Below are 20412 nucleotides of genomic sequence, written 5' to 3'. Positions count from 1 at the left end.
GTCCCCCACTCCCCTCTGAGCATACTGAGGACTCCCAGAAGCATACCTGAGACATTTCCTTGCTTGTTAAGAAAAAAGTGAAGCCCCTTTATGGATAGAGCTCCACTGGCTCATAGATACAATAACTGTCCCCATACGGGCTTGTTCCAAATAAAGCAGGAGTGGGCAGCTTGTGGCCCTCCAGGTTTTTGGGGCCTACACCTTCCATCAGTCCTAGCCAACATAGCCAATGGTAAGGGATCATGGGAGTTTTAGGCCAAAACATCCAGAGGGCTACAGTCGCCCACCTCTGAAGTAAATGATTCCAGCAATGCTTCTGGGTGCTCAGCACTAGGTTTTGTGCATTACCAGAAAGGGAAGTTTCCCAATTGTTGGACAACCACAAAAATCATAAGTAAATACTCTTCTTATTTATTCATTGTACTTGCTGTTCACCTCACAAAGAGAGAGAGAGAGAGAGAGAATGAAAGAGAGAGAGAGAGGGTGACTCTGCCAGAAGACAAGGCTGTGAAAAAGACTGTGCAAAAACCTTCTCACAGTGGAGACTGGTGGCTCATATTTCAGTGGGGCAGTGAATTTGCTCTGGGTTTCAGTCAGAACTCTAAATGAGCTGAACCCTGTCCCTGAAATGCGGATAGTGCTGAACCCTATCCCCAAAATGGGTTCAGCACCTTGGATAGCTTCTTTAGCATTCTGACTGGTTCTGACTGAAACTCAGAGCAGATTCACTGCCCCACTGAAATAGGATCCACCAGCCTTCACTGCATGCATGATTCTGCGTGCCCTGCCCCACCCTGTCAATGCTCTGAGACCATGCCATTTTCAGGCAGAGCCTATGTACCAAAGAGCCAGCTTACCCAATAACTGAACCATCAGCCATAAAGGTGAACAGTGTTCCCTGCACCAGCATATTTGGAATCCTGGCCATCAACAACACTGGAGAAATACAGACAAGGCAATTGAAATAATGGCCTTTCTGTAGCATTTTTGATAAAGGATCATCATATATCTCCATATAACTGGTAGGGAGTAGAAGCTGCAAGCTAGTGGTTTGTCTAAGGCCAACCAGAGTGTTCATGGTTGAGATAAGCATTGAACAGAGGACTTCTCAACTCATACTTGGAGGGAGCAATCCTAACGGGATAGGCGGCCGCCTTCAAACTTGGAGGCAACTGCCTATCCAATGCAGGGCAGCAGAAGCATGGAGGGGATCATCCCCTCCATGCTTCAGCCACCCTGCATTTGTGGCTAGACAGCCAGTTTCGGCTGTCTAGCCACAAAAAGGTGGACTGTGGGAAGCAGCAGCTGGACAACACGTCGGATGCGTTGTACCAGATTTCTAACTTCCCAGTCCTGGAATGCCCCCAGGAACGCCCCGTTTTTGCCACTCTGCGCTCCTCTTCTGAGCATGGAGCACAGGGCCATTCCGCACTGCCTATGAGGCACTGCAGGAGGGGGTGAAGGTTAGTTTCCGGGAACCAACCCATCCTATGGCCATCTAGCCACTGACTAGTGGCCATAGGATTGTGCCCTAAATCACTATAATACTCGAGTGAGATGTAATGGCCGACAAGGAGACATTCTCTCAATCATTTTCTTAAACAGCATGATGTAGTCTCCTTTCAGTGAACAGCAGCCAAGGCTGAGAACACCGGAAGAAAGAGCTGTGCTGAACAGGTGAAGTATCTTGTTGCACCATAATATTGGAGATCGTCCTCTCGGGTATAACGCTATGGGAACAGTAACTGCGGTCGGATCATCATCTCAGCGCCAACTGCACTACATCCAGGTGCTCAGTGAGTTATGATAATTACCTTGTTTTATCGAGTTGGCTCAAAAATTATTTCTTGGGGCACTTTGCTGGGGCATGGGGCTAGCTGCTGAACTGGGGTGCTTTGAACAGATCAAGATTTCCTTGAACAGGTCTTCCATTGTAACCATGTCCAAAGGGTAACCGTGTTAGTCTGTTGCAACAAAAACAACAGAGAGGCTTTGACTTTTGTCTAAGTCCATTGCTTTGGTGGAAGGCAAAGAATAAAGGGTTCAAAGGACAGTCTTAGACAATGTTTTTTGAACAGGGCAGGCCCTACCACTAGGCAGAGTGAGGAAGCCATCTCAGTCAGCAAATACTGCAGAACGCAGAACAGTGGCAAGGTGTTGGAGGACAGAACTCTGTATGCCATTCAGCCTGCCGAGGACTGCTGACCTCAGGTGCACTGGAGGATGCTGTCCCATTGCCAATGTTGAAGCAAGATTCAACTGCCAGTCCAGTTGGCTTCTGTACGTGAGATTGGGGAGCAGGGAGGTGGGGGAAGAGGACCATCAATTGTCTTGGGGTGGTCCTGTTTTAAAAGGAAACCTCCTGTAAACTGTTTTGGCCATCACTGCAGGTTTCAGATCATGGATGTTGAATGATGGATATGTTTAACTGAATGGATATTGCTAGGGTTTTTTTTAAGGTAACAAATAGGCAATACCTGCAACAGGTGCTCTCTGTTCCTAACCTAACTAATCAGTCCTAACGTGCTTTGGTGGTTAGGAATGATTACATATATTCTTCTGCAAGCTGATATGATGAAGCTATCTATAAGACATGGTCTTACCATCTGTTAGGCATAGTACAACCATGCTGAAGATAAGCAGCCCTAGGTCTGGTCACTGCTTGGACTATGCAGACATTTCATGCATGCTCCCTTGGTTTTATGGGAGACTGGGATATCAATTAAAATAAAAACAAACTAAACCATGTAAAAAACAACAACAATGTAAAATATGCCTAAATTGTATTATATGATCACATTTTCTCATGAATATCTTTACTGATACTGATCAAATATCCAGTCAGGAGAACATTGACTTTCCTGCAACTTAGCAGATGCTGTCTGCAATTCAAGATGGCCATTACAGAAATATCCCCTATATCAGCCTTCCTCAACCTGGGGTCCTCCAGATGTGTTGGACTACAACTTGCATAATCCCACAGCCAGCTGGCTATTGGATTATGGGAGCTGTAGTCCAACACATCTGGAGGGCCCCAGGTTGAGGAAGACTGCCCTTTTAGAATGTAAGATTCTGTATCTGTATTAAAGGGGTTGTTGAAAATTGGTTACCCATCATATTTCAGTGCTGTAGAGACAAAGAATTAAGATCTAAATAGCAGGACTGTCATCTGCTATTTAGTCCCACGGCTCCAACTCACTAAAAACTAATTTCTGTCAGCAAATAGAAAGGCAAATGTATTAAAAAGGGGAACCTCTTTTGTATCTGTGACTACAACTGTGGACCATTAAAAAAAGATGTACATGTGGTTGATTGTTTTTCAAACCATTGCATTTGTCTCTCTTTTTGTTATAATGTTATCTTTTGTTATGACTGATGGAAAACCAATCAACTAAACTGAACTGTTAACATGAGCGTTCTTGAACCATTCTCCTACATCAGTTTTGGATACAAAAACCAGCAATTCACATACTCAAGAGATAAACTTTTTTCAGCCTGCATTTTCCAAACTAAGTTGGCCCTTGCAGAGGTTTGCATGAATGGAATGGGTGAGTTCAATTGTATGATCAACTTCATAGATCCCATATTCTGCTCATGCCAAAAAAGCAGAAATTGTTTACTTGAAAGCTGTGTGGCTGGAAGCATCATTCCTTGGCCTGTACTGGGTTAAGTGCTCCACTTCTTACAGCCATTTCAACAATATAATTTGGAACTGCCTTCACATTACAGAGATGTAGAATGGGATGGTAAAACACACTGAACAGCAAGTTTATGTCTTGCTTGTGGTGCCAAATTTTTACTGCAGAGTGTTTGAATCTTCAGGTATGAGCTGAATGCTTGAAACTGCTGCGTACATCATCTCCCTGCCTATGGCCTTCTGCAGGATTAAACACCACAATTGTTGCCAACTTTTCAGTAAGCCTCTGCAACTATGCCTTTAACTGTAGGTTAATCCGCAGCAAGGAGCAGGTAACCCTATTTCTCCCCATGCCAGGAAAAGCGAATCCCTGCACATCAAGCTGCTGTAAAATCTACTTTTTTATTCGTTGCAGTTACTTCCTTCCTTTCTTCCATTATGGTGCTCAAGAGGGTATGCACAGGTTCTGAGGCAATCTTCCATCCAGGCACTGGAAGTAGACCTACTTAGCTTCAGTAAAGTTACTGGGCAGCCTTCCCCTACCTGGGTCCCTCCAGATGTTATAGACTACAGCTCCCATAACCTCTGGCCATTGACCATGCTGGCTGGGGCTGACAGGAGTGGTAGTTCAGCCTGGGGAATGCCTTGAGACCCTAATGGCACAATCACATAGGGCAGTTAGATCAGAAATCTATTAGATGTTATAGATTTTTAATATGGTTTTAATGTGGGGTGTTTATTATATTGTATTAGTTGTAGATTTTGTGGTTTGTGTAAGCCACTTTGTTTTTAGTTCTGAAATCCTTTTAGTTCTGAAATGTGGCACAGAAATCCTTAAAACAAAACAAAATAAATACATTTTTAAAAATGTAGAGGGGACTTAAAAAAAAGCTTAACTTCGCACTCTCAGACTGCAATCCTATACATATTTACCTGGGAATATGCCTCACTGAACACAATGGGACTTACATCTGAGTAAACATGCACAGGATTGCATTGTCAGTGGGTGCACATGATCAACTGGCCACAGGCATGCAGCTGACTAATTTAAAGCAGCCAACATGCTGATGGCCATGAAAAGCCAAGAAACAAGACATTTCTCTTAAATAAGCTGTTGCTGTCATGGTGCATTAATAATAGTGACCATCCAAATCAATTACATAAAAATAGCTTTTGTTTGAGCACCTCTGAAAACAGATTACCTCTTATGTGTCACCTTAGATTGCATGGTCCATGATTAGGAATGGCAAACATAAATCTTCATTTGATTTTTAGGATTTTGACATAACTTTGATGAATGTTAACAGTGGCTTTCAGAAGTCCTTGTTCTGACAGACACCAAACCAACTTGAAGACCTGAGTTCAAATGATGACGAAGCAGCTATTGCTCATCTTTACCTACCTGACAGGGCTGTTCTGAGGATTACAGGGCGAGAGAGATCATATATGTTTCCCCAAGCTCCTTGGAGAAAGTGCAGGATACAAATGTAATGCATACATACATACATACATAGAAATATATTTGTCAAGCTAAATCGCAGTCCTAGATAAACATTCCACTGACTTTGATAGAACCTTAGTTTGGTCTGCTGTATATATCTAGTGTTATTTTTAAATCCTGTATAGACTTGGAATAAACATGCTTCCTTTCCCCCATGCCCCTTCCCCCACCGTTTTATATTCTAGGGAGGAAAACTGGTGCTTGTTCAATGAGGAAGGCGCAATTTTGGATGATTATTTTTTGAAAGAGCTAGACAATGAACAGGTACAAGTGTCTTGCTTGTTTTGTGCCTTATTTGGTTCCTGATCCTGCCACTTCATCTCCACCATTTTGTAGCACTGATGTAACAATGGGGTCTGAGGGAGAGGGCTGTGGGGAGATACAGAGGAAGGGAAGCAGGAGGTGATGGAGAGTTCACAAGACAGAAATGAAGGGGGCAGGAGCACTTTGATGAACCAGAATTCCTGGATGTCCAAGAGCTAGGACGGCTTCGTTGTTCTAGCACACCATGTTCAAAGAGGTAAATGTATTGATCTCTAGTTGAGCAGACTTCTCTCCAGCAGCAGCACCCAGCTCCCAGGTAGTGTACAACATGGTCCTGAGTCACATTCCATAGAAAAGAGAAGGAAGGGGCGGGGGGAAGCAAAAATAGTCACATTGTCAAATCCAAAATCCACAGTTGGGCAATACCTTGATTAAGACCAAACCAAACCTTACAAAATTGTGCAAGAACACTTCATCAAGCTAGGTGGTACAAAGGCAGGGGATGTGGGGGGAAGAAACAAAACCATAAAAAGTTCCCAAAGGAGGCCAGATGTTGTGGCCATGAGGTCTGCATTTTAGACAGGTTGGGGAAGGCTGACTGAATGAACTGGTCACTGCTAAGTGCTGCAGATATCAAGTTACACCTAGGGCTTCTCTACACAAGTGAATTACTGCACGCTCGTGATTGGCCACTCATGGAAGTTTGCGGGTCCTTTACATGATGTCATCAACCTCCAGGACGTCTCCTGAGCTTTTCCTTGGCTATTCCACTTTCAAAAAGATCGGAGATAAACTGTAATAAACCTTAATTGCGCAATATCAGCAGTGTGTAAAGCCAGCATAGCGCTATAATTCAGCCACTAGATGGCACTGTTTCATTGACCATATAGAGCAGTGCAGAGAAAGGAAGTTTTCAATTCCACATCTTGTGCTCGCTGTCTAAAAGAGCCCGTCATAGTCCTACAAAGAAAATGGAAGCAGAAAGCCCCGGTAAAGTTGTGGGATTTTAGCCTGGTGTAGAAATGCTCCTAGGACAAAAAGCCAATGGCTGATCCCCATTTCTAAAAACATATGGGCTGGCTGTAAGTCTGTATTAGAAAACAGAGTTAGGCTACAATCCTATACATGCTTTCCTGGGAAGAAATTCAGTGGGGCTTACTTCTGAGTAGACACACCTATAAAATTGCATTCTAAGGGTGCAATCTGATGCTTATTTAGAGAGAGAGAAAAGTCCTGCAACTCCCTACAACTGGGAGTTACAGAACGTTTTCGATCTAATCATGCATAGGATTGCGTCCTAAGTTAGTCTGTGACTCTTTTGAGAATTCCCGGAACATCCTTTGCTGTGGATATTGTGTCTCGCTTATAAGCATCCCAGAAGCATCTGCCTGGCTGCTACTAAAAGCCAAATGCTGGACTAGATGGACCTGGTTCAGTGAGCTTCTAATATTTCTGGGTATTAGGAAGATAGGAAGCTGCCTTATATGAAGTTAGATTATTTGTCCACCTCACCCAGCATTTTCTGTTATTAGAAGGAGGAACTGTAGCTCAGTGGTCACACGTGTGCTTTGCATACACAAGGTCCCAGGTTCAATCCCTGGCATCTCCAGGTAGGGCTAGGAAGGAATCCTGCCTGAAACCCTGGAGAGCTGCTGCTGCCAGTCAGTGTTGACCGGACTAGATGGACCAATGGTCTGACATTGTAAGGCGGCTTCCTCTGTTCCTCTGTTCATGTACTCTGACTGACAGTGGCTCCCCGGTGTCTCAGACAACATGATCCTTTTAAGTGGAGATGCCAGGGACTGAACCGGGGACTTTCTGCATGCCACGTATGTGCACTATCACTGTGTTCAAGCCTCAGTTCCTTTCGCCAGCCATACGATCAAAGTCTCACTCCCCAGCACATCCTCCAGTGCTCTATATGCCATCCCCTGCCATCAATGGCTGTTTGCTATTGACATCGGCCAAACTGATCAGCCTCCACAAAAGTGAATAAATACATAGGAATCAGACGCTAAAAATGATTACATGGGAAGAAAGCAGAGAGGAAGCATTTCAAGTTTCTGCGGGTGCCCTTTTGCAGCTGGTCGCAACATGAACATACTCCAGCAGGAACATTTGCAGGAGCAACCATGAAGTTGCTGATTTAGGATTTGTTAGCAAATTCTACATTTGGTCCTGAACATGAATGGGTCACATAGGCTTTTATTTTCTACATCAAAATGCCACACACCTACTTCTATCTATTGCAGTTTTGTAGCCTTTCAGCTCCGCTGGGTGGCTGTCCAACTTCACAATGTTTTTGCTTTGGTTTGGTTAGGAGGCAGGATGCTTGACTGGCTAGACAGAGCTGTGGGCAAGCATCTCCTGTCCTGATGCCATTTCCGTTTCCCTGGGACTAAGCAGAAGGTACTGGGGGTGAATTGAATGTTTGCTTTGGCCCTAGGAGGCTTCAGAAAAGGTTTCGATTAGACATATTCAAGGAGGAAAAGTCCATCAATGGGTATTAGCCAAAATAATACAAAATTGAAACTCCATGTGCAGAGACAGTTGTATACATTTAATTAACAGATATGGGGACAAACAGCACAGCGGGGCTGGCGTCAAGGGTAGGCATAGTTGGGCACCTGCTAAGGGCCCACACCCCAGCAGGGGCCTGCTGACAACAGTCCCTGGAGTTGCTCCTGCTCTTCACCATTGTGCATCTGACAAAGTGGACTTTCTAGCCAATGAAAACTTATGCCACACAATATATTTATTAGCCACAGGTGCCACAGCAAGACTCTTTTGTTATTTCCCCTTTTATTTTCCTGTTTCTTAGATTGAACAAACTCTCAGATTTAATAACAAATGGAAACTTTCCGGAATTCAGAAGATCTATTATAATTCTGTAGAAAAAATACTAGGAGGGTTTGGTACAATCCCAGGTAAATTGATCTGGCCAACCAGTCTGACGACTACTCCAGACGGTGACTTAGCAGTGAAAGACAGTGGCACAGGACAGATTCAGGTCTACAGCATCGATGGTCGCCCTAAGCATAGGTTTTCTTACGGATTTGAACCAATAAAAGGGCTGGGAGACATCACATGCATGAGAAATGGTGTGTTACTTGTGACCAACGGGACCAGGATCATCCAGCTCTTCACTAAAGATGGTGAATTGATCCACGAGCTGAAGTCTCCAAAAGTCACCTGGCCATATTCCTATGGGATAACCGTCCTGAAATCCAACAAGATTGCCGTGTCCGACTGGTCCAGCGGAGGAAAAATCAACATCATTGGAGTGGACTGGAGAATGAATGCCATCCTGAAGACACACTCAATAGAGGGATTTTACAGGCCAATGCGCGTGGCAGTCAATAAGGTACAGTAGGCTGCCCAGAAAGGCAAATGGTTACTAACAAATCTCTATATTGGTTGGTAGCACAGAATGCTTCTTATCCCTCGCTTAAATTGATAAAGCAAAGCAAGCAGTAATGGGAATGTTTGGGGATTCAGAAATGGAGGCATCCTCAGACCAGGTATTCCTTCTATGTTCTTCTGATATTCTTGTTAAGAGCTCTTCTGGAAGCATACAACCACCCCTTGACCATTTTTGTGGCCCTCACTGCCCCCGCCATTTGCTGTGGGGTTTCTGATTTGCTCCTGGAAGTGCGAGTTTGCCTGAAAACAAGGTCTGTGCTCCCCACAGGTCAAGTCAAGACACCCCTTTTTTGCTGATACTGGGCCACCGAATTTCAGTGGCACATTTGGTGGTGGGGCAAGGGTGCAGCCCCATGTCAGGTCTAGAGTGGCAGTGCAGCCCGCTAACCCTCAGAAGTTGCCCACTCCTGTTGTAGTTTTTGATTGAGCATTGGGAGTCAGAGTACTAGATGGATCTGATTCAGTAAGGCAATTGAAAGAGAACTCAGATGGCTATTCATGAAAGGTCTGGGCACAAAACAGCCCATATTTCAATGTCCCCGAAAGCTCGTGCTATAATACATTTATTAGTCTTTAAGGTGCCACAAGACTCTCTGATACATTTCAATGGGCTATATGTGTTGGGTTGCCTGTGATTTGGAGCTGGCTGGAAGATAGGTGCTTTTTCATAGATTGCCCCTGACGACTGCTGAGCCAAAGCGGGAGGGTACCTTTCATCTGGCACATGTGCCCAGAGACTTTCTGATCCAGAAATGGAGACCCCCCTGGAGAAAGGGGCTTTCTTTTTCCAGGCACAGTTGAAGTGGATGGAAATGTGTATCTGGATCCCAGTAAATTGGCTGCAGGCACCTTTCGATGTTGATGGGATTCACATCTGCACGTAGGGGCCATTATTATTATTATTCACTATCTATGTACCTGGCATGTTATAATGAACAGGTGTGACAGGTCCCTGTCTCAGGGGGCATAAGCTAGGCATAAGGAAACAAAGAAAGGAGAAACAGAGGCCTGCTTAAGCAGGGCAAGAATACGTGATTATTCCACATAGTTTGGCTTAGTTAGGGACTAGGAAGATGATCCAAAGGCTCTTGGAAAAGCTGAGTTTTGAGGAGGACTGAAAGGAATTAAAAGAAGTAGTCATACCGAGGCATTCTGGGAGGTAGTTCCAAGTGTTAAGAAGCAGCAAGGGAAAATGGGCAGAATCATTTCAGGGTGCTGGAGACCTTGAGATTGCTGAGAGTGCTGGAACTGGATAAGAGAAAGTTACACGAAAGGAAGTGTCTGAATACACATGGCTAACTGTGCACAACCAGTCCTCAGATGGGGCTGTATCTTCAGGTAGACCTCATTTCTTTCTGACCTTGCCAGCTAGGTATATTTCTTCGTGTCCTCCATCTTGTCCATGCTTGGATGAGCCTGCTACAAATTGAGGACAACGATGTATGGAACACACACACCCGGCCCCCGTAAAATTCCAAGAATGAGGCAGTGTGATTGTACACTAAAAGCCTCTCTGTTCAACCACAAAATCCACTCTGTGTCAGACCTGACCCTGTGCAAGTGAAAATGAGGAAAAACAAGATACCAAGGTAAAGTCGGGCTGTAGTATGCCACCAAAAGGAAGTCTGTCACTCAGACCCATGGGTAAGCCTGACCTGGAAGCCTTTATAAAGGGCCATGGAGTATTATGTGACCTATTGCATCACCTGGTCTATGGCAGGAAATTTCCTTGGCTGGTCTACCTGCAGTTCCCTCCTTTGGCCAAACCTGAGTGGTAACATACAGGTTGAATCCTTGCCTGATGGGCCTCAGGTCACTAGTTCAAGGCTTGCTGTAGGCTCAAGTTCTGATCCTAGGTGACATTGGGCCAGAGACTAACTCCCACCAGATTGTACTTCACAAGGTTGTTGTGAGGGAAAAATAGGATGAGCTCCTTAAAAGAAGAATAGGATAGAAAAGATAGTCATCAAAAGTGTGTATTGAATGAAGTGGCTTTTCTTAGATTTGTATAAAATGAATTTTTATTTTTATTTTTTGGCTGTAGTTAACCAATGTTGTTCTCTGCTCCGTCCTCTTGCCCATGCAGAACGAAGAGATGTTAGTTACAGAAGGGCAGCTCTTTGGAAGATTCCAGGGCTGCTGCATCAAAGTGATCGACAGGGAAAGAAGTGTAAAAAAGACCATCGGGCCCCACTACGGGAAAAAATTCACTTTTGAAAACCCATCTGGAGTCTGTGTAGATTGTCATGGGAACGTCTTTGTTTCTGATGAAGGACAAAACTGCATTGTGATGTTTAATCCTGACACGTCCCTCAGTGCTGTGGTGGTGAGTGAGGGCTTACAGGGTCCCAGTGGTCTCTCCATGCTGGAACATGGGCTAGTAGCAGTAGCTGACTGCTACAACCACTGTGTTAAAATCTGTAGGTACAAATAAATACATTTGCATCTTTGTGCAGTAAAAGAATAAACTTGAATAAACACAGGTGCAGATACCAGCAAGTACATATCAATTAGATATATACAGATAAATATAGATTCCCTCTGCAGTTAGATAGCAAATGAAGGGAATTGCTCTAGAACAGAGATGGGAAACATGTGCCCCCCCAATTCTTAAAAGAAAAAAAACCTTCCTTCCCCCCACAAAAGGAAAGAAAGAGTCTGTAGTGGATAGAGAGCACTCAAACAGCCAAATGTAGCTTTTTGTTTAACCTGAGGGCTGCTGCAGGATAGCTTAGGGGGCAGCACAGAGCAGGTTGTGGCATACATAGCTGTATCCATTCTGTGCCACTCAGCATCTACCCCATGAGGCCGCTGCCTCACTCTGCCTAATAGTAGGTCTGGCGCTGCTCTAGGTTGTTCCCACAGGAGCCAGCATCCTTGCAGCTGTACTCCATAGGGAAGAGGTGCAGAACCTCAGGCCCAAGGGGCCCAAATCCACCCCTCCAGACTGCCCCACCTGGCCACACCCTTTCCCCCCCAACTGTTGATCGTTTGGTTTCCTGGCTTTTGCATGCCCCCCCCCTCCGCCCCTTTAAAAGCTTGATTGCTTCCCCTGAGGCTTAGTTACTGACAGTAAGAGCTTGAAGCTACAATATGCTGGTATTTTTTATTTTGGCCCCTCCCCTTTTGCCTTCAGCCCCATCCCTGAGAGCTCCTCTGAAATGGAATTGAGTCCTCAGGCTGAAAGAGGTTCTGCACCCCTGCCATAGGGCACTTGGATTTCAGTCTCATCCCCCTTCCCCAAGATGATCAGTCCTTTCTCAACTCAGAGTCAGCAAGAAAGAGAAACGATGGCTATTCCTTACAACCGACTCACTTGATCACTAAGCTCCACTTGAAGGTGGAAGGAATGGGGCATTGGCTGTGTTCTCCTAGCCATCCCTGCCCTGGTCTTGCTGAGCACCTCTGGAGTGCTGCCCCTGCTGCCAGGCAGAGGGCCTCTGAAAATTACACATTGCAACAGGCTCCTGTCATGCTGGGGCCCACCCTTTTGGATGAGGTCTTGCTCAGCTGGAAAGGAAGGGAGAGGACATGGGCTAGGAAGAGAGATATTGGGAGGAGTTTGTACAGACTAATTACAGGAACGAAGCTGCCTCTTTAATGAGGCATGAGAGTTTCCCTGATGAAAACAGGAACAGGAAACTCCTGAGAAGATATGGTTTGAATGGTTTTAAATTTTTGTGGACCGCCATAGCTTTGGCTATGGGGCAGGATGGAAATATAATAAATGAAATGAATGTTATGGATACAAGCAGGCTGTATATCTGCAGTCCTAGGTTGACTGACATGAGGAATAAGTCCAACTGAACAACCTGGGATTTATTTCTATGTAAATATACATGCTTAGCCTCATGCTGCACAACTTATTCTAAGTGTCACTTGTGGGACTGGGAAGTGCCTCGAGTTTGCATTTGGAAATAGGATCCAAAGACATTTCACACACATACATACACACACACACACACACATACACTGCCCATCACTTTGTATATTCATCTCAGACCTGAAATCTCAAGCCAAAGAAATCAATGAGATACTAGCAGGGCCAGCCTTAATTTGGCACAATCCTTAGCCATCCCTGGATGCCAATTTATTTATTTATATCCAATCTCACACTTTTCCATTCAGGAAATAATCAAAGTGGTTAATTTTAAAAATGGTAAAAAACAAAACAAAACAATAATACATACACTTAGAAGTATTTTTTTTAAACTCGCCACATCATTATTAAAAAGGCATTCCCTTACAACGATCCGGATGCCTGTTGGGATAAAAATATGTTCACAGTGCGCTGAAAAGTGAGCAAAGATAAGGCCAGGTGGACCTCCCTGGGAGTGTGCTCCACAGCCTTGGTGCCAGAACAGAGAAGACCCTGTTCCTCATACCTGTCAATTGCACCATCTGATGGCACAGGGTCACAGAGTAGAGCATCCAGTTTTGACCTCAGTATTCGGACAGGTTGATATGGGAGGAGATCATTCTTAAATATCCAAGTACCAGACTGTTTAGGGGAGAGTGGGCAGCTAGTGGCCCTCCAGATGTTTGTTGAGCTGCAACTCCCATCAACCAAAGCCAATATAGCTAGTTGCAGTCCAACAACATCTGGAGGGCCACAAGTTGCCCACTCCTGGTCTGCTTCAAAAACAAATTGATAAGCAATTACAATTATATAATACAGTAGTTTTATGATCTAAGCTGTCTTACCTCCAATAAAGGCAGAGCTCACGTTCATTCCAGTAGGTTATTCCATTACTGCCACAAACAGGGTTATGGTACAAAGTACAGATTGGATGGAGAAAATAGTGAACACAGAAAGGCTGCAAACATGAAAAACAACAACACAGAGATAGTTGTAGACAAGCAAGAAGCTTTGCTTCTTGTTCATCACTAAATCAGGAGGGCTGTCAAGCAATTAATTAAAACTAATTAATTAAATGTCCTTGATTGATAAAGAAGTCCTCTGGTGATAAACTACTACCAAATGGAGGTGGTGTGTGTGTTTGTTCCTTTAATCCAGGGGTGGGCAACTTGTCACCTTCCAGATATTTTTGCCTACAACTCCCATCATCCCTTACAATTTGCGAGGGTTATGGGAGTTGTAGGCCAAAGGATCTGGAGGGCCACATGTTATCCACCCCTGCTTTAATCCTATCAAATACATGTTTATTGTACATTACAATATCTAAAGCATTTGCAACATATCACAACCTTTACAAAAACTAAAAAGGAATAAAATGTTTATCACTGCAAATTATACACTAACAGATTAAAAGTTTGATAATTCCGGCAGCTGACAACATTTGCCGCAATCTACCTATTTTATTTATTTAAAACAGCCTTGGCCAACCTGGTGCCCTTCAGAGGTTTTGGACTACAATTCTCAGCATTCCTGGCCATTGGCCATGCTGGCTGAGGCTGATGAGAGTTGAAGTCCATTAGGAGGGCACCAGGTTGGGGAAGGCTAATTTAAAACATGTATAACTTGTTTCTCAAGACAATATACAAACATTCAAAACAGTATATTTATATTCCAAGACTCTGGGGCAGGCTCTGCACAAGCAGAGCCTGCTCCAGGTCTGATGAGGGGGCCCTGGGCAAAGTGAGCCCTCTCCTCTGTCAGTGAGTCCTGGCATGCTTACCTGGTGGCAGCAGCACTCCAAATAGTGCCAAACAGCTGAGGATAGCCACCATTTTAATTTCTCACAATGTCTGGACTGATGCTATGTCAGGGGCATCGTAGGAAATCTAAATGGTGGCTAGGTCCAACTCCCAGGGCTGCTCGGAGCACCAGGGAGGCACAGAGCAGGTATCAGTAGTGGGCCCTACTGGGACACTGGCAGCTGCCCAAGGATGTTAGGTGTTGGTGCCAGTGCCAGCTATCTGCATGAGAGATGCATTGCTTTAAACCTGGCAGATACTCCTCAGTTTGACAAATGAGAAGTAATCCAGGGTGTCACAGGGGCTTCTGGGGCAATATCTCATGGGACAGACACCCCTCTTTGTGCTACTTTGTGAATGGAAGGCACTGGCTCTTCTTAGCTCCTGGGAACTGAGGCATGCATGCCACGTAAGAACCCACGACACAGCCACACTCAGAATCAGATGTGGGGTGTGGCAGAGGCTGTAAAAAAGCTGGATAGGGCCCCTAGTTGGACATCACTACCCTCGGAAAATAATGATTTAACACTGCCATGGCAGCTTGGCTTTAATTTTTTTTTAATTCATTAGCTTTTGCCAGCTATTCCATTTCTCATGTTTATTTTTATAACCAATCCTTGGTCTGCAGCATATTGTTTGAAGGAATTAAATTTCTGCTCTGTTAGAAGTTTTAAATTGGACAAATCAAATCACACGATATTCCTGGATGAATGAAGGTTCCATTTTAAATAATAACAACATAAGAGCATCCCTGCTGGACCAGACAAAAGGCATATTGAGTCCAATATTCTGTTCCCATACTGGCCAACCAGTTGCCTTCAGAAGCCCAAAAGTAGGACAAGAATAGAATAGCTCTCTCCTGCTGTAGTTCCCCAGTGACTGCTATTCAAAGGCATGTTGCCTCTGATCCTGAAGGTAGCATTTAGCCATCATGACTAGTAGCCAATAATCTTCTGTACCTGTTCAATCTATCCTTTATATGTTTATGAGAAACCAACAAATGATAAAGTACAGAAATTAAAGTATTGGCCAGCTCTGATACAATACATATGCAGCCATGTTGTTGGATATAGAAAAAGTTGGCTGTACCAAAAACAAAACGTTTACACGTCTCGGTAGTTTTCTTCCTCCATATCTTTCTGTACTTTTTCCTGAAAGAAAATGTCTGTTTATGAAATCAAAATCAAATGCTTTACTTGGTAAAAACAACACTGTTGATCAAATGTTGCAAATCTTCCAGCACATGAGAGATTTAAATAGGTATCGTTATATAACATGAAATATGTGACCACCAAAACATTATGCAATAGCTGACTGATGTTTTTCACCTCCCATTAAAATATCGAGGACCAACTTCATAAATAATATATTCATCTATCCAGGCGTGTGGAAGCAGAGGCAGGGCAGGTCCTATGAATAGGCAGGCTAAGGCGATCCAACTTCGGCAGCAGAATTTGTGGTACCATTAAAAGACAGCAAATTGTTGATGATTTCATTATATTTTACAACCACACACAAGACCAGGGGTGGTGAACCCCCTTTCCCTGAACCACTTTGATGTTTTCCCTGAACCACTTTGATGTTTGATGTTTCCCAGTTTTGTGCAGTTTTTCCACCATTCTAAATTTTTAAAATGCCTTTCCTAAGACCTTGAGATTCTCTACACGAGTTATTTATTGCAGCGGTCCCTAACCTTTTTGGCGCCAGGGACCAGTCCAAGTTTTCCACGGACCGGGGGTAGGTGGGTTCCACTGGTGGACTTCCGGCCACTGGGACGCAAATGGCATCCATTATGCGGACGCCATTTGCGTCCCTATTCTTTGCAGTAATCGGCTATGTAAAGATTTATGTATATTTACTTGTAGAACAGGGTTTACTTTACTTGTAGAACAAGTAAAAGATTTACTTGTAGAATAGGGATGCAAATGGCGTCCGCATAGCGAACGCCATTTGCGTCCCAGCGGCCGGAATTCCTCCAGCGGCCAGAGCTGGCCGGCAGCTCCGCAGACTCGCTACGGAGCGGAGCTGGCCAGGGCTGGCGAGGATTCTTGGGGGGGGAACAGATCGCCTCCCCCCCTGTGGACCCCCTGCGGACCCAAGGTGAGGGGGTTTTGCACACCCTGCAGCCCGGTTGCTGACAGGCCACGGACCGGGACCGGTCCGTGGCCTGGGGGTTGGGGACCCCTGATTTATTGCATGCTCATGACTGGCCACTCATGGAAGTTTGCGGGTCCTTTACATCAGCGGTCCCCAACGTTTTTGGCACCAGGGACCGGTCTCGTGGAAGACAATTTTTCCACAGCCCGAGGGGGATGGTTTCGCTGGTGGACTTCCAGCCGTAAAGATTTACGTAGCCTATTACTTGAAGAACAGGGACGCAGATTTTGTCTGCTGCACAGATGCCATTTGCGTCCTGGAAGCTGGAAGTCCACCAGCGGCCGGAGCCAACTGGCAGCTCTGTGGACTCGCCGCGGAGCGGAGCCGCCCTGGGCCAGCGAGGATTCGGGGGGGGACGGATCGGTACTGGTCCATGGCCCGGGGGTTGGGGACCCCTGCTTTACATGATGTCATCAACCTCCAGGACATCTCCCCCCCCACACACTTTATCCCACTTTCAGAAAGATCATATATTAGCTGTAACAAAAGGTAAAGGCACGATATTGGCAGTGTGTAATGCACATTGTAGCACTATAATTCGGACACTAGATGGTGTTGTTTCATTGAACATATAGACCATTGCTGAGAAGGGAAATTTTCAATTCCAAATCACATGTACACCATCTAAAGGAGCCCATCATAAACTTGGAAAGACTTGGGAAGATGAAAGCCCCGGTAAGGATGCAAGGTTTTTGCTTAATGTAGAGAAGCCCCTTGTTACTGGCAGTAAGAGCTTTAAGCTATAATATGCTGGTATTTTTTTTTTAATTTGTTTTGTATTTTGGCCCTTTCCCCTTTGCCTTCACCTTCGGCACCACCCACTACTGGAATGCCCCCCCCCCCCAGCTTCTTTGAAATTGGATTCTGCCTTTGGGCTGAAAGAGGTTAAACACCCCTGATTTAGACTTTCTATCCAATGTTTTGGGTAGAAGACTTCTTGCACACTGCTGCACACAGGGATCTGTGCATGCATACCCACCAAACAGTTCCCACCGTCAGTCTCTTGGTCAGGGGCAAGGGGGAGCCGACGTCAGTGCCCCCAAGCTCCCTCAAACAGGTTATTATCACAGTGCTGACCATGCGGACCATCTTCTAGGAGTTGCATGCACAGACCTGAACTAGCATGGCCTCCTGCTGCATACACAAACCCAAGTATATATCCCAGGGGATTATACCATGTGCAGCATCCTTCTGCATGCATGGGATCCAATCTAGCAAAAGATCCCACATGTAGATAATATTTACTGGATCAAGATCAATGTTTATTCATTTTATACCCATTAATTGTGATACTGTAAATTACTTATCGTTAAATGGAATTATCTCCACCGATTAACTTCTTCAGAACTGGACTCACAGCCAATGAAATAAAAATACCACAATTATACCTTTACCACCTCCAGTATGTATTTGCTGTTTGTGTGTGGATGGACTAACTGTTTGCTTTGTGTTTTGGGGGGCAGGCACAAAGGAGCCTGCCCAACATTTTAATCAAAGCACGCACAATATACCTTTCCCAGAATTAAATTATATTTGTACAAGCCAGTCCATGCAAAACATGTCAAATTTCTTTCTTTCTACCATAATTAAGAGAGAAGTTTATTCTTTCAGTCATTTAAAATCAACAGCAACATAGGAGGAAATACAAACACTTTTGTTTTATCATCCAGATTGGTGTGTCCTATCAGAAGCAATGCTGGAGGAGAACATTTACACATGAAGAGTTCAAAATGAGGAACAATTAAGTTGCACTTTCTGTCCCCTTCTGTACTGGCCTTTACAGATCACGGACCATGTGCAATTGTCCAGTGGGAAGAGAGGTGTGACACACAGTTTTCCCTACAACCATCACAATGGGGAGGCACTATAGCCCTTTCTTGGGTTATTTTCATGTGTCTAAGGCTCACTTCACACCTGGCATTTTATCCCACTACAAACTGGTCCTTTTGATTTCGGATCCTTTCCAGGATTTAGACTGGCCCTGTATACAGGCATCTCTCATAGCGCCTCCCTCTGCTCTATACCTTTTCATGGTTGGGCAGAGCTGCACAGAAAAATCAGGACAGAAGGAGCTGCCCCCGCCCCAATCATTGGTTCCTGTAACATGATTGATGGCAGGAGGGAAGTCGGAAGCCCTTGTAGTGACTGGGATAGTGGGCTATGGGAGCTGGTCCCCTGCTCCCCTCCTTCCTCCTACTTTGTGGTGAGGGAGAGAGAGAGTCTTCGTGGTGGCTTACCCTGAGGTTGCTGGTGCTGCTAGTCCTTCTCTGCTAAATATGTCAGTGTGTGATGGAATTAAATGCAGTACATTGCTTGCACTACTGAGTTTGAAGGGTACGCCCATTTCCAGGTTCCCAACTACAGAAGTAAGAAATCCACAAACCGACTTGTATACAGTCGATGCACCAAACTATCCCTAGCAGCCCCCTCCCCAGGCGACCGCTTCACGGGGACACCTTCATTAGACCCGGCTTGCTCCCTGCCCCCGCCCCCCGTGCTGTTGTTGCTCTTTCCTCTTATTCCGGCTTCCCAACGACCTTGCAAGCTGGGCTACAAGAAGAGATAGTGGGTGGGTGGCTGGCTTCCCAATCATACAGAGGTTTTCACAGGCAAAAGGGAGAAGAAGCAGTCGGTGAAGTCAATGGGAGGGGGAGGTTCAAAGTAAATGCTTTAAAGGGGATGGGAGACCTTAAGACTGCTACTCTAAGCAGACTTACAATGCACTCCTATGCATGCCTACTCAGAAGCAAGCCACACAGATTTCAGCGGCACTTACTCCCAGGAAAGCCTTACAGCTAATGGGTTTACTCAGAAGTATGCACTGCTGTGTTCAGGGGGATCTCAGAGAAGCATTTGGGATGGTTAATGACTTTACAGTTCAAGCGCCTGTAGCGGAATGGGAGAGAGGCAGAAATGGTCACTGGAAGTGTGGTCAGTGACCTGCCCCCCCCCATTTGTTGTCATGACAGTGTTATCCAACACCGCCCAGCCACACCCCCTAGCACACGCCCACACAAAGTGAGACAAAGCACTAAAGGGAAATACACGGAGGGGGGGATGGCAATTTCAATCACAAGCACAGAAAATGCTGAGTTTTCCCCGTTCTCAGATAACATGGGAAGAGGGAGGGGAAGTTGTGAGATAGCAGCAGGAGAGCAGCAGGGTTGTTTAAAGCTCCCATGAAAACCAGTGATTAAAGAAGAACGATCCTGTTAAAAAGCCAATGTGTGAAGGTGGCCTAATTGTAACATGGGTCAAACTGCCTAATAACTGGTGATGGCACACTGGTGACTTCCAAGTAAAAATGCATGGGATCAGGCTATGCAGGTTCAATGCTGTGCAGACTTTCCTTGGGAATAAGCCCTCTCCCACTGAATACTGCAGGATTTACTCCAGAGTAAAGAGGAATAGGATTTGGCTGTGTGGCCTTTTTGTCCCTGACCCACCTGCAATAATTTCTGCAAAGCCAAGTTTTGGGCTAGTAACTAGTTTACTGGAGAATTACATTCCACAGATGGTGAGTTGATCTTGTCCCAACACACACAGCACTTCTGACGCCACACTGTCACATGGAAGGTACGAAAGGGGGAGAAAAGAAGATGAAAGAAAAATGAGGAGGAAGCCAGTGAAGGAGAGATGAGAGGATCAGGGAGAATAAATGAACAAGAGGATGAACGGAAAGGGTGGATGAGTAAGCTGAAAATGGGTAAGACGGAGAAAAAAGGGTGAACTGAAAAAGAGAGTCGCTGGAAAAGCTTGCTTGGAGGGGGTC

At 45.1% G+C, this 20412-nt stretch overlaps 1 protein-coding gene across 1 annotated transcript; it reads left to right on the top strand.

Moving 5' to 3' along the window:
• Nucleotides 1–1867: 1867 nt before the first annotated feature.
• On the top strand, nt 1868–11274 carry LOC146352747 (E3 ubiquitin-protein ligase TRIM32-like). Its single transcript, XM_084829683.1, has 4 exons — nt 1868–1950; nt 5324–5402; nt 8224–8766; nt 10912–11274. Exons 1-4 carry the CDS (start codon nt 1868–1870, stop codon nt 11257–11259), a joined length of 1053 nt encoding a protein of 350 aa, XP_084685809.1. The 3' UTR covers nt 11260–11274.
• The last annotated feature ends 9138 nt before the right edge of the window (nt 11275–20412 follow it).

This window comes from Heloderma suspectum, chromosome 2, assembly GCF_057233095.1.
Source record: "Heloderma suspectum isolate Gila_16-S chromosome 2, 16-S_ref, whole genome shotgun sequence".
Classification (NCBI taxonomy): domain Eukaryota; kingdom Metazoa; phylum Chordata; class Lepidosauria; order Squamata; family Helodermatidae; genus Heloderma; species Heloderma suspectum.
This window is presented reverse-complemented; position numbering and strand designations above follow the sequence as displayed.